General features: G+C 37.1%; 1 protein-coding gene across 2 annotated transcripts; it reads right to left on the bottom strand.

The window, feature by feature from the left end:
- Positions 1 to 1,937: 1,937 nt before the first annotated feature.
- On the bottom strand, positions 1,938 to 11,215 carry tank (TRAF family member-associated NFKB activator). Of its 2 annotated transcripts, none has more exons than XM_014976205.2 (8): positions 11,030 to 11,215; positions 10,114 to 10,245; positions 8,270 to 8,378; positions 8,067 to 8,137; positions 5,889 to 5,947; positions 5,657 to 5,775; positions 2,952 to 3,337; positions 1,938 to 2,380 (listed from the first exon to the last, which is right to left on the bottom strand). In XM_014976205.2, the coding sequence occupies exons 2-8, from the start codon at positions 10,210 to 10,212 to the stop codon at positions 2,213 to 2,215; spliced, it is 1,011 nt and encodes a 336-aa protein (XP_014831691.1). In that variant the 5' UTR covers positions 10,213 to 10,245; positions 11,030 to 11,215; the 3' UTR covers positions 1,938 to 2,212. The 2 variants fall into 2 exon arrangements, with proteins under 2 accessions (XP_014831691.1, XP_014831701.1); XM_014976215.2 differs by lacking the exon at positions 11,030 to 11,215 and adding an exon at positions 10,835 to 10,985.
- Between the last annotated feature and the right edge of the window lie 3,887 nt (positions 11,216 to 15,102).

Consider the following 15,102-nt stretch of genomic DNA (forward strand, 5'->3'; position numbering starts at 1 on the left):
ATTTTAATTGCCTTTTATTTATAGTACAGTTTTATATTCTTGCATAACTATGTCAAGCTAATACTAACTTTTAAATTAGAAGTTTAAATCTGTAATCTTTTCTTTTGTTTTTTGTTTTTTCATTTATTCCTACTTCATATCTTCTCATTTTCTTGTTTCAGTCACTTGACTTAATTTTGTTGTACAGCATGTCAGCCTACAGTTTGTGGTTTTGGAATATAAATATTAGCATCTATTTCTGTATTAGTTTTGTCTTGCTTTTATTTTTACTGTTTTTTTAGCAGTTTGTGTTTTTGACTTGTGTATGAAAAGGTTAAAAAGGTCAAAGTAAATAACTTTGGCACAACTTGTTTGGTTTTAAATTCACTTTATGAATTAGTTGACATATTTATCAACACCAACTACCCAAAGAAATTAAAGTATGTTCTGTTAGGTAAAGCGATAAGGCAGCTTATACCTTTTAAATATAGTCTCCTCCATATCTATTGTCACTCTAAGAATTATGCATAAAAAAGACTTGGAACAAGTCCTTCTTTCATTGCACACTGCACGTTTCATGCAGATCTCTAAGCTTTGAAAATATCTTCTTTTTCTTTTTCTTTTTAGCGTCCTCCTCACTGTGCGTGGTTGCAAAATAAACATGGATCCTCTTCCAGACTTGCTTGTCACAGTTTCACTTGTAAACTTTTTAATTATTGCTCTGACTGTACATATGGGCAAGTTCAACTATTTTCATTTAGCTATGTTCTAACTTATGAATATCCACACATAGCCTATCGTGAATTGAAGGTTTTCTCATCTTTCCCATTTTGAAGAGTGGATAAAAAAATGGGCTTCTAGAATATGTCCTATTTTTGCCCCAGGGAAACAGGGACCTATTGATTGTGAACTAAATGTGTTTAGGTAAATGCCATACAGTAGCATCTCAATCAGATTTAGCTGTGTACTTTGTCTAGGCCACACCAAACCCTTCATTTTGAACACTGACCTTAAACGAGGCATGTGAGGCTTGGCGTGCTGTAGATGTTGATCTGGGTTGTTTGATGTCCTCCTAGGTGAGTCGTAGGTGGATCCCTGAAGGAATTTTTGTAGACCAGTCACTCTTTGAGAGGTTTGTTACTGTAACATACTTTCTCCATCGGTGGATAATCAATCCCACTGTAGCTTGCTGAAGCCTTGAAGCTTTAGACATGGGTTTAGAGCCCTCTCCAGATAGATAGATGGCAATGATTTATTGTCTAATATGTTTTTGAATTTCCTTTGAAAAGGGCATTGTGTCTTGCTTTTCGACATATCCTAGCCTGGGTCATACTTCTTGTTGAACACCTTCCATTTAAATGATCTATTGAGTCTACAGATCTGGCAGCAACCAGACATGGGTGTCAGTTTTCCGAAAATTTAATTTAACAAGTAAAATCATCATTGGAAAACTACCGATTTTTACGTAGTCAGGTTATTGTTGTATCACATTAAAATCTGACTGATAATGTGAGACGTGTAAGTACAACAGAGTAGGAATACAGAAAAACATGTTAAAGGGAATAAATACTTCCATACAAAATACAGTTAAAAGTGCACAATTGGTTTGAGCTGCCACTTCATGAAGACGTGGTATGAAATAGTTTAAACCGATCTCAAAGCTATGTCATTACTGATAAAAAAAATTCATCGTTGATCAGGATTCAGTAGGATGGGATTAAACCATTCAGGAAAAGCTCAACTGGTTGGGATAATCATGTGATGTGTTGTGTGCTGCTCTAAAACATGGCTGAAACAAAGCACATGATCCAAAATGAAAAAGAAGAAAAATGACTGCAAGTTGTTGACAGTTAGTGGCTCTTTAACATGACATTCTGTAAGTTGCTATATGTTGAACATCTGTTATATAATCAAATTTCACATCTGCCTGTTGAAAACAAGTCAAGCTATAAAAACTCTCAAGAGTAAATATATCGTTTATTTGCTCATATATACCATATGCATCACTGTAAATTCTCAGTGTGATATTAGAAAATCAGTATGGACAGGAAAGTGTACCATTAAATTCTTCAGTATTAAATAAATGAATTCAAGTCTTATAGCAGTGTAATTTTCAAATCCTGTACAGCGCTTTGGAGTTCATGGCAAGCAGGATCACGCCTGCAAAGACCATAAAAACAGTAAAAAAAAAAGTTCTTGAAGTAAGTTCGGACCTTTGCCTGTCAGTCTGCTGTCAATTCTCTGCTTCCTTCTTTGGCAAGAAGTGCAAGTAGAGATGGCTTGTCATGAGGTTCTGGGGAACTAAATCGGGACAGAATGCGCATTCAACGGGACAGCTGCTCAGAGGCTCCTGGTTGGCTCCCATGTCAACGGCGTCACACAGCTCGGGGGTCCACCGGGGCTGCAGCGTGGGATAAATAAAAAGAAATTAGGGTATTTTTACACCTCATTGAAGTAATAACAAGCTGTGTAAGGTATAACTTCCTGCTGCATTAGAGAGAGAACGTGAACAGCGGCGGCAAGGAAAAGCAACATTATTCTCAAGTGTTTAATTATCTCCCTCTTTGTCTGAACCAACAAAAACAGCTATTTCTATCTTACACATATTTGTAGGAGTAGCGGTCGAAAAAAAGAAAATTCAACTTTTAAATCTTACTGTACATAATTCACAATTACTTTTTAAGCATTTACACACATCAGCAATAAAAACCCAACAAACCATCATACTTGATCTAAACTGCTTCCATCTGGCTCTCAATTTCAAACCAACATGCCAATTATAAGCAGAGCATCCATGCTCAAGTTAAAAAAAAAAAAAAAAAAAAAAGGAATCGGCACACATCGCACGGTAATATGTTTAGCCAGGGAGATATTTTTGGGCTTCACACTGTTTTACTCCTCCATTAGCAGAGACCAATCAGAAACTGATAATTTGCTACTACTTTTCTCAGACCTTCCTCTCTGTTTCTCACCTGCTCGGGTCCCCGCACGCTCTCATGGGAGGGCGAGGCGGATGACGAGTGGGAGGGGGACGTGGGATAGACAAAAGGCAAGGGCAGTTCCACGGGCTCCTCCTCTGGCAGCGTGGGGGAGCCGAGGGGCGGCTTTCGAGCCACCGGCAGGCCGATGTTCCTCTCCGGGGCACTGTTCAGGAAGTCGTATTCACTGTCCGTGGGGGGCGGGAATTTGACACTGAGTTTGGTGAGAGAGTCTACCAAGTCTCTGTCCTCCCGACTGGTGCCACGAGACGCCAAGGGTGCAGGCAGGACGTCCGCAGTTAGCCTCAGAGGCGTAGGAAAGGGCCTCTCTGCTTCTACGGTTCCGTCCGTGCACTGGATCGGCATGGAGAAGCGCTGGTCTGGGAGGTGATGGGAGAGCAAGAGATGTTGAGCGTTTCTTTTCTTTAAGTCAGCATGTTGGTGAATTTTGAGATAGAAGTTTGAGAACATTTAGAGTACACAACAATGTACAGTAAACACTTAATACATCATAGGTTTAGATTTGTTGTATCGACTATTTTGAACAACCACGTTGAATTATCCAACAAATCATCCAGCCTAACCTCCCCCCTGTCAGTTGGTTTAAAATTAAAATGTATTACTTGTTTTCACTTGTTTCTCTGATAGACCTCACCAAATTCCAGTACAGCCACACATGCAGAGCACCCTAATTAATAAATAAAGTCACTCTGTGTATATCTTAAGGTCAGTATAAATCCAGCTGTTTTGTGAAATCCTCAGAGGCTTGTAAGAGAACATTAGTGAGCAAACAGCATCATGAAACTAATAAGTACAGCAGACAGGTCAGGGAGAAAGCTCTGAAGAAGCTTAAAGCTAAGTTAGGTTATATTATTCCAAGCTTTGAACATCTCATGGAGTCCTCTTCAATACATCATCTGAAGAAGGGAGAACCTAACAACACTTCTATGTGCAACAAATGGCAAGCATTTACAGTCCAAACAGATGGACCAGAAAGGTGGGCATTAATCACAGAAACAGGTCTATGGGACCTGTTTAGCCACTGCAAAGATCCACATCACCCTGAATAAATAGTCCCTACAGTGAAGCACGGTAGTGTCAGCATCATGCTGGAAGGGTGCTTTTCTTCAGTAGGGACAACGAACCTGATCAGACTTGATGGGAAAAGAGAGGATAGATGAAGCTAAAAACAAACCTTCTGTTAGATGATGTAAAAGACTTGAAACCAAGGTCGAGATTCACCTTTTAACAGGTAGAAACAGGTGAAAAGCATAACCATGTGTTAGATGGATTAAGTCCCAACTTAAACAAAATCTGTCACAAAACCTAATAGGTTGCTCTACAAAGTCTTGTAAAAAATAAATAAATAAATAAATAAATAAATAAATAAATAAATAAATAAATAAATAATAATATCAGGATTGGGAATAAAGTCTGAAAAAAGTACTACACTGTTCAAACTTTTCAAAACTTTTTTTCAAAAGTTTATATATATATATATATATATATATATATATATATATATATATATATACACATATATACATATAAATAATTTGCATCATTATGAAGTTTCCTGCTTCATAATTATGCAAAACTTTGTGTTGATCACATTCAATCATAATAAAACATGTTAAAATTTGTGGTGGTAACATAAAAATGCCATAAGTCCGAGATGTATACTGATGTATACTGATGTATACTGATGACAAGGCGGTGAGCTCGAGGTATTTCATTATGTCTGCTGTTTGCTCAAGCAACCGTTTGAGGATATTCACTGTGATTTTACATTCATTAATTATTATTACAGGAGTGAGTAGATTAGAAAAAAAAAAAAAAAAAAACATTTGATAATTTTCTGCCAAAAATGTTTTGTTTTGTAATTAGGTCAAAAAATTTCAATATCCCCCCTCAAAAAATTTCAATGAGGGGGGATTTTTTTTCCAAAATCCCCCCTCATTGATTTTAAATTGGCCCATAATTCAGCAACAGTGACTGAAAAAGTGAGCTTGTCAGCTCGGTCCGAAGCAGCAGACAAAAGGGTGCTCAGAGCATGAATTAGCCTCAGCTGAGCAGAGTCAAGAGTGTGTGAACGGAAGGAGAGTGAGCTGTGGCATCCAAGCAAATGGAGGAGATAGAGGCGGATAAATGACATTGTATGAAGGTTGTATTTTTAAAAAAAGGGGGAAATAGTTTGACATTACATTTTGGACAGCTTTGGGCATTTAATAATGCATTTAAAATTTTTCTCATTTTTCATGAGAAAAATTTTGTATTTATTTTTGCTTATTAAAAACTAAGTTTGAAAAGTTTATACAATACTTTGTTTTATTCAAAACACTTAAATGTCACCATCTTTATTAATAACATTAAAAAAAAAACACTTGTCAGTGTGATTAAAAACAACCAAACAGCCACAATTCAAAGAAAAGTGCCACCATTTCTCCCTGGGATGATTAGATTTGTTTTTCCATACCATCTCTGAGGAATTAATCAGCCATTTCTAGTTAAAGAGTTATTTAATTTAAAAAAAAGAGAGCAAAAGCTAATACACTCATCAGCTGATGTGACATTTACAAACAAAATTATTTTATGACCTATACAACCCAATTCACAATCGCATCCGTTGCAACTAATTAAGGTAAAATTCCAAGAACAGCATTTCAGCTTAGACTGTGCAAAACTACCGTCAATATTACCGTTTGAGTTGTCGTAACTTCCGTGGAACCTTTTCAGGTGATGTTTCTGCTTTGTAGTCAGGGTCTGGATCTGTCGGAATTTGCCCTGAATTGCTTCAAATGCCGCCAACATGTCCTGACTGACCCCAAGAAATACATGAATAAATAAGACGTAAAAAAAAAAGAAAAAAAAGGACGTTTGTCAGCTCAGTTACAGAAAAAAAGAGAAATCTTTAGGAGGAGAGGCACGTACTAGTCGGAGCTGCTGTTGACTGTCAAATTTGAAGCACCAGCAACAGTGGCCACATTCCCCTGAAAAAAAAAAAAAAGAAACACATTTAATTTTTTTAGTCATCATTAACAACAATTATCCAAAGGGCAGGCTGTTGATGCATGTGCCGTTTTATTTATGCATCATGAGTGTGAGGGGGGGAGGGGGGGGAACAGTTTCCTGGCTTACTGAAGACCAAGCAAAGATGGAGCTGCTGCACTGAGCAGCGATATTATCCTCTAGCACCATCTGGTGAAGTAAAACCAGACAGACACAGCAGGACACATGCAAACACTGGATGGAAAGCAAGTCACTTGGAGTGCTGTAAAAAAGTATTTACCCCCCCATACAGATTTCTACATTTCTTGCTGTAATGTTTTAGATCATGAAACAAATTTTAATATCACACAAATGTCACATAAGTACATAAAAACAGCAGTTTTCAATATTTTTTTCATCTAGCTAAAACAAACTGGCCATATGTGAATAGAGAGATTAGCCTTTCTTTGTCAAGTTATAAGTTTACTGCGATTAACCAAATTCTATGACTAGCCGATGACAATTTCACTAGCCACACCTGGACCTGAATAATACCAGGCTTGCAAGAAATTATTTAATTAGAATCTGCCTGACAAAAAGAAGTAGGCCAAAAGATTTCACACTTCAGGATCTGGACAACTAGACGAAATAAGCTCCATAACTGTTGGGTCAGCCTTGGCAGAGTTCAAATTTTTACCTAGCTGAGATGCTATGGCATGACCTCAAACAGGGTCAAAAACCCTCAAATATGACTAAAGCAAAACAATCCTGCAAAAAAGAGTCGGTCAAATTTCCTGCACAGTTCTGCTATGCTGCCAATGGATGGCACAATTAGGGTTAGGGACTATTTTCTCCCAGATGACCAGATTGATTAGATTTGTTTTTGTATAAATGTAATCATCACTGGCAATCTTTTTTTTTTTTTCTTTTTTGTATCGTACATTTTTCTGACATTAAAATTAGCTCAAAAATCTGAAAAATATAAATAAGACAAATAAGAAAGACATTGAAGAAAATCTGCAAGCGAGCAAATTCTTCTCCACAGCACTGTAAGCATGGTAAAGATGCAGAAAACAGCCAGATATGTTTGTTAATTTGATATGTAGAGGTAATTGTTGAACCCCTGGTCATTTTTTTAACAGTAACAACTCGTGATTCTGCACAGTCAAAGTAAATTCTTCTTGTTTCCTGTTTTACTATCCAGGTAATATCACTGAGATGCCATTTCTCTTTCTCTAGCCCAGAGTTCTGCAACCTGTGACCTTTTAGCCCCTCCACAGACACTCTGTGTTATAAAAAAAAAGTAAAGATTTTATCATTTAGAATAACTCTCATCATTGTTCTAAACTGTGAAGACAAGAAGGGAGCTTGTTTTAACATTTCTGTATGTTTGTGTGATATCTGAAAAAGACATTCTAGAGCAGAATGACTGTTACAAGGGATATGTCAGTCATTTTACAGCATTTAGCTACAAACTAGTTGTTTTATCCGTTTAAGTTAATTTGTCTTAACTGCTCTACCAAATAAAGTGAATATATACTCACTAATCTTCTATCTTGTTTTCCCAAAGAACAAGAAAGTTTTGCATCTCAACATAAATTTGATTTAATGTAGTTTAGTACCAAGGATGTTCTGCATCCATTAAAGGCAAAAATGATAAGCATACTAATAAAACAATAAGTATGCCATGACTACCTTTTGATACATTTCTACACATTTGATCTAAACTGTAATAATACTGAAAAACTTGTGTACACAATAATCATGAAAGAAAATGTTTTTCATCTTTATGGCAAAAATGTCGTAATTTCTGTTAAAAACATGAACAATTAGGTGTTTTTAAAGACTGTGGTGGTAGAAAAAACAATAAAGGAAGGTACACCACCTTCTTTTACCATCTTGATCATTTGCTAACTTTATTTTACACATCCTACAAATGATGCTGTTTAATGCAGGTACAATTTCCTTCTCTAGAATTATTCAGCACAAAAGAAGGTGGAATTTGAGTAGAGCGCCTCTCTTTGCACACAGAGAGGAAGCAGTGAGCTACAGGATGCATATCCTTAATTTTACAAACAGAAGAGGTAGGAAGAGCTATAAAAGTTGTGGCTGTGAACATACCCGGTACTGTGTCTTCCTACTAGAGGCAGCCGCTTTGAGAAGATGGTTGCGAGGCTCACATTTCATCTCTCCTAAGAGTCACATAAAAATGATCAGTGCGACAAAGGACTGGGTGGAAAAGAATAAAGCTGATTCTTTCACAGTTTGTGAATGCAGCTCCAAAACATGACACAATTCAAAGGTAAGTGGTCACAGAGACTAACCTGAGGGTTGCCTTGTTGCTGACAACTCAGTTTCAAGATCAGAAATCAAACGCTGTTGGTCTTCTATCTGCTTTATAAGTTCTTGAGTGTACTGCTCATAATGTTCCTTCTGTAAACACATGGGGTCTGTTATTTCCTCCGACTGCAAACACACACTGTGGCAGTTTTTTTGCATAAATAAAGCCCTGGTTGAACCCCTCCTTCTGTGCCCTCAGCCCAACCCCTTTCCCTCTCAATTCTTAGCAACAAGTAGCTCAGTGGGAGGTGCCTATTCACCACTTCACTATAAGCTGTATAAAACTTAATTTGGGAAGCAAAACACGAAACTCTCTCACCCCACCCTCGGAAGAGTTTGTGTTGCCCTCCACGCAAACTGTGCCCTGGGCAGTGAGCCATTTCATCAATATTGAAAACCATCACTTCAAACACAAAAACACGACAACAATACAGTGGCTTTCAGAGTTCTACATCTTCTTCTTCAACCGTTATTTAACCAGGAGAAAACTCCTCGACATCAAAGATCTCTTTTACGAGAGCGTCCTGACAACCATACACATCCCCGTAAACAGTACCAGGTTTTTATGACATAAAGAAATGTCAAACGTTTTCCAATCTTTAATGTGACATATATCCTGTACAACTTGACCGAAAAACAACAAAACATTTATACTTCTAGGAGAATGTGTAGTTTAATTTATTTTGATTTTAAAAACTAGTACAGTCCTACGTAAATTAACTCCAGATCAAGATGCTGCTCCACACCCCCTCCCATGTTTTTCACATTCTCCGACTATCCTATTTATTTTAGCCAGGTCTGGACAATTTCTTGTCTTTTTCATTAATTTTGACGAAACGCCGAGTTTTACTAACGTTGCTGTTGCCGTATACAGTATTTCTCCAACTACTTAACGCCTGTCTTTACTGTACCATTAAGTACACAACTCGGCCCAAATCTTTCAAATCCCTGGCAGATACAGATTAAAAACGGTCTTCATTCCACCGAGACATTTGTTTATGACAGGAAGTAAAAGAGAAATCTCTGAAGAACACAAAACATTGGAAAACGAGAATTGATTTTCAAAATAATGTGTCCTTTTGTATTTTCCAAAAAGATATATTATGTTTAAAATTATTATACCATTTTCAACAGTCAGTGAAAAAAATTGGCTTTAGTACTACAGAAATAAAATCCCTCTTATAATTACAAACCATCTTTTTGCATGTTTCCTCTCATATTTGGACACTGCTTGGTGATAAGCCCCAAGTCTTTTGAGGTTGGAAGGCCTCTTTACCATCACTCTAATTTTTATCTCTCTCTGTAGACTCTATATAAGAAGTATGAATGATTTTAGGCTCTACTAATAGTGTGAACTTTTGGGGGGGGGGGGTTCTGAGCACTATTTGATCATTTGTTCAAATTCCTAACGAGGATAACTTCGAAGTTTATCAGGCACATCAAATTCATCATCGTTTGTGCTAGATGTGTATCTAACAAGACTAAATGTAGAAATTAGATCAAAAGATACATGAATAAAATATTTGCTTAACGTTGTCCAGTTTAACAGAACTATTATTCTTTTGTACATATTTTCTGCTGTCAGATTAGTTTAGTTTTTGTTTTTCAGTTGAATTGCGCAAAATATGCCCTATTAAATAAAAGATTTTAAACTTATTTATAATTAACTCTTTTTTTTCCCCCAACACAAAAATATGGCAGTTTGGCAGGGCTGTGAGCCTCGTTTAAATCCACAACATTAGAAAGTCTCTCTGACATAGTGCTCTTTTAATTCAACACTTGCACTGCAGCGGCAAAGACCAGCCCATTTGACCAAACATTTGCTTACCATTTTTTGCAACTCCTTTTGAGCATTGTCCTTTTCGATGGAGACCTGGCGATAAGCTTCAAAAGCTTTGTTTAGCTGGTCTCCAATATTCCTGTCCATGCCTTGTCATCACTGTCACGGCAGGCATGAGCCCTATATAATTGAAAACAACCGCTTATAAACATTTTCACAAGTCAAATCTGCAGATTGAGTAGCGTTTTCCTGCTTTGTGATGTTTTAGTTTGCATTTGTACACGTTGAAATAGCAGAACAATGGGGAAATTAACTTTTAAAGTGTTGCCTAATGTATTGGCAGGCTAAAATAAGCTAAATGTTGCAATAATGAAAAGTCTATCAACCCTGATTGTGTAATCTTACTATCTCCTTACTACTATTTGAATTTGGTCAAATGTGCCACAGTTAAAGAGTGAATGTAGAAGATATTGAATAACAGAGCCTCAACAAACTAATGATAAATAATTGATACCACTAATTGTGTAAATACGCAGTTTTTACATTGTTTTCTTTTCTTCTTATCAACAATTATCGCATGTTTAATCGACTTTGAGAGAAATACAGCTCAAAATGTGCAGCTGCGGACTCAAAAACTGGTAATAATGTGAGACCTGTATCATTTATTGATCAGTCTCCACAGTTTAAACTGCCTATCAATGACACTCCATACAAACATTTCCAGGAGTACCTACAGCGACCTGAATGAGAAATATACAACACAACTTACGCTAAAACCATCCGGGATACATGTCCAATGGTTACAAAGTGACATTTAAAGAGTGCTTTGCATAGTTCCGTATTCTTTGAACTGGATCTGCATTAGCCGGTGTTTTCAGTAAGGCGACCGAGCAACAGCTCGGCAGATCCATCCGCCTCTCCGCCGGTGTGAGTGTGTTTGCGTGTGAGAGAGCGTCCTCCTTACCTTCACTTGAGTCCCCTATTATTTAAGTCGTATTTGTTGTTTTGACACCACCGCAGCATCGTCGCCCTAATCTTCAGATGCAAAGTTACGAAGCGCTGGAGAGGATATGGCGCTGTATGTTTTACATAGCCCCAGTTTGAGTTGGGAACTTCCCTCGGGGAATCCCCCTGCTCTGTAGACTTCCGCCTTGACTCGGCCCGGACCAATCACAGAGTGGTTAACAAGCTGAGGGTTCTTCCAACCTACGCGTCTGCAAACCGACTGTTGTGCATGTGAAAATTGGCCCCAAAGTCGACTTGTGCTTTATTAACTTTGCCAAAAAATTCACTGTCCCGTTTATAACTGCGTATTCAGCACGATTTGTCAATAGAATAACAAGCGTTTTAATAATGCCAATAAAGTTGCAACATACATGAAATGTTTTAAGTTTGGAGCTGTTTAATGTCTTATGAATGTTCCCAGTTCAACTGTGGAAATACTCATTGTTTAAGAGTAACAGTGATGCCGCATGCTTTAAATCTTCTACATCTACAAATCTTCATCGGAAGTTGCTATATATTGTCATAAAGTTAATTATTATAAAAATTACAACATATTTTCTTAGTCTATTCAATAAAATCCAGCACATAAAAAAGCCCTAACCCCATGCAGTCTGCATTATAAGAGTCCAGAGCCTTTTAACAAAAACTTCTCGTTTTTACTTTCACGTTTTGATTGGGCAGCTAACTGAACTGCTAACATCAAGCTGAATTTGTTCATGCAGCAATGAAAACGGGTCATGCATTTTCAGTATGATGGAAAAAGTTTTAATCCCTTCTGAGCATTTTCATGTTTTGTTAAGTTACAACCACAAAAGCTGATGTATTTTACAGGGATTTATATGAGATACAGATCACCACAGTGTAGTGCATTAATGTGAAGGGGGAGGGTTTACAAAATTCTTAAAGAGAAATCTGAACAGCATGCAAAAGAATTCAGTCAGTACTTTTGTAGAACCACATTTTACTGCATTTTCAGCTGTAAATCTTAATAGAATATGTCTTTATACGCTTTACAAAAGTAAGCCACTTAATTACTATGTCGTATTGGTCTATAATACAAAATCCATACCATACCAAATTCCAATAAAATAGTGATATTCTTGGTTCCAATGTAAAAAAAAATGTGGGAAAAATGCAGACTCTAGGCTGACTCTGAATTAAATCCAACTTCATTATCAGGCATGATGGTTTTAGCTTTGAATTTAATACGGGATGGTGAAAATTATAAAAGTCCTTACAGGTTTTAGTCTACAAAAAAACCCTTATTGCATATTTTTAGAAGTTTGTTATCCTTCTGCCCTGAGAAACACAATTTAGATGCTTAAGATGTACAAAGAACCCTTTGTTTAATAGGAAGTTGTGCAATTTATGTGGACACTTCTGAGAACAGATTCATTTCTGCATGAACATGCATTGAGAGAGTATAGATCTCAGCTGACACTAACAATGTTCTCTCTTCCAACTAATCTCTTGTAAACCCCCACTATTTTTAGTGAGTGGGGATGTTTTAGATGATTTATTGCTCTGGTCTGTTTCATTTCTTGAGGAAATGCCAACCTGGCCTTGACTTTTCAAACTAAAAGTCAAGAAACAGTCAAGAAACCCAAACCATAACCAGCAGATGGCAGCTAAGAGTGTCTTTTGGAAGAGAAGTAACTAAGAGTAGTCAGAGTTGGTGATCCCATTTAGCTAAGAATGATTTTGTGTTTAATCTGACTCTATATATATATATATATATATATATATATATATATATATATATATATATATATATATATATATATATATATATAGCATATTGCAGGTGCTTTTTTTTAAATGACACATAACTTTTTGAATTATATGTTGCCATAATGTGTAGCTTTATGAAATCTGTGACTTTTTCTCTACTGTGAAAATATCACGTTTTGTGTTCAATCTTGCAGAAATAAACATGTTTTTTTCTCCACCTCAGGACAAATACTGTTTCTCCAGAAGGAACCATGAATAACAACGCAGAAAGAATAAATGAGGATTTCTTTTCTCCCCTCTTGTCCTGAACTAGTTAAGAACTTCTTGTGACCTGCTCATCTCGGTGGGGCTTCAGCGAACTGGCTCCTCCAGGAGTCATTTCCTCGAGTCCTGTTCCAGAGGTTTCCATCTCTGACCTGACCCCGGCCGACATTCCAACATCAACCTCTCCTCCAGCTGAGAATGACTTACAGACCCAGAAGCACCACAAACAACCCCAAAACTTCAGAACTTCACCATCCTCCAAAAAGAGCAGCGGGACATCTCCAGGGTTTCACATAAATATTCTCAAGGTCTCTTTCAACTTGTGGCAATCTGACATAACCCTAGCCTTGTGGTTCTGGCATAGAAAAATGTCACTCAGGCTGTGGTGTGCTGATAAGCTGTGATGTTACAGCTAAACACTGAGCCAGGCAAATGAGTCATTTCAATGACCACACAATCATTCACCTCAATTACCATTTTTTTCCTCCTCCATCTCTGTTTAGTTCACAATTCTGCCTTTGTTCATATATCCTGAAAAGGAAATTGTATTACTCAGCTGGCTACACAGCATGTTTCAAAGGGTTTTAAAAGAAATGCTTCCTGTCTGTGTAGCAATATTTAGGGGTGCGTAGCTGTTTAAGTTAAAGACGAGTTGAAGAGATGGGGACCAAATGCAATTCCATTCTCAAAAGTGTCATGCTTTTCAACCTGCTAATATTTAAATAAACTTTATTACATTTCATTGGGATTTTTCTTGGAATAGACCAACATAAAACAACAAACAAGTTTGAAGGAAGATGGTGCAGGCTGCTAAGTAGTTCTATGAATGAACATTTGAAAAGTATGATGTTCTTTTGTAATCATTTTTCCTGAGTTATTATTTTGTAGGCCTACCCTTCAAATTGAACGAGTGCCTGTAACCAGCAATTTTTACATCGTGTCACTAATTCTCATTTGGATTTAGGCCTGTATTTGACTAGGGCATTCTAAAGAAGTCAAATTTGGATCTCGACTGACATCAAGGACACTACCTCTGTGTGGCAAAACTGTAACCTTAAATGGTTTTGTTTCAAAAGTGGCTTTCTTCGGCTTTCTCCTTGCCTCTATTCCAGCAGGGGTTGGATTTGTGTACAACTACTAGATGCCTGGACAACAGAATCTCACACCTGAGCTGCGAATCTGCTGCTCCAAAGTTACTAATGGCAACTGCTGCTCCCTTCATTAATGTTCTCCCTGTCAAAGTTGCAGTGTATTCGACATCTTTCTAGGTTTGTAGTTGTGCCTTATGCTTTCATTTTCTGTTCAAACATGGAATATTGCTTTACAACCTAATTCTGCTTTATACTTGTCCACAACTTTATTCCTGACACATTTGTGGTGTTCCTTGGTTTTTATGATGTTGTTTATTCGCCAAGGTTCACTAAACTCCGGGGGTATTCACAGAGTATGTATCCTTAGATTAAAGTACACATGCATTTACTAATTAGGTTGCCTTTATTTGAAACCTTTATTTTACAAAGATAAAAAAAAAAAAAAAAAAAAAAAAAACATTGAGACTGAGTTTGTGGGTATGAAACTTTTAAACATTTAAAGAAAACTTAACAAGAGACAATATGATAATAAAAGAGGACTTGATGGCTCTTGTACCTTATATTTCTTTTCAAAGATTGCTAAGTTTTTGTAAGATAGATAGTTAAAGTTAAAGTGAAAATGTTAAATTATTGGTAAACTTAAAGTAAAAGCTTATTGTTGAAAATGACACTAAACCTCCTGTAAGAGAGGGCTCTATTCCAAATATACATCACACTGCAGTGTGGCTCAGCACTAAATCTCGAAGCCAATGAAGGGCACATCCGTGTTTCCTCCATGTCTAGCAAAATAAACAATTCGCTGTAGGTCTGCAGAAACTTGAAATCTGACAGAGGGCAGAGCTGAGGGCTCTGGCATGCACATGGGAGGAGGGGAGAGGAAGAATGCACTGTGAAACACACAGATCGGATTTCAGAGCCCAGAGGGAGGTGAAGCAGAATGAAAGCA

This window comes from Poecilia mexicana, unplaced genomic scaffold (genome assembly GCF_051168715.1).
Source record: "Poecilia mexicana isolate PSO_F unplaced genomic scaffold, ASM5116871v1 scaffold_2, whole genome shotgun sequence".
Lineage (NCBI taxonomy): Eukaryota > Metazoa > Chordata > Actinopteri > Cyprinodontiformes > Poeciliidae > Poecilia > Poecilia mexicana.

What these genes read in the sequence shown, in the direction of transcription:
- tank (XM_014976205.2), bottom strand. Translation starts at nt 10,212, where the DNA reads ATGGACAGGAATATTGGAGACCAGCTAAACAAAGCTTTTGAAGCTTAT. An exon ending in GTCAACAGCAGCTCCGACTA is followed by an intron (nt 5,776 to 5,888) that starts GTACGTGCCTCT and finishes TCTTGGGGTCAG; the next exon opens with TCAGGACATGTTGGCGGCAT. An exon ending in GCGTGCGGGGACCCGAGCAG is followed by an intron (nt 2,381 to 2,951) that starts GTGAGAAACAGA and finishes CCCACGCTGCAG; the next exon opens with CCCCGGTGGACCCCCGAGCT.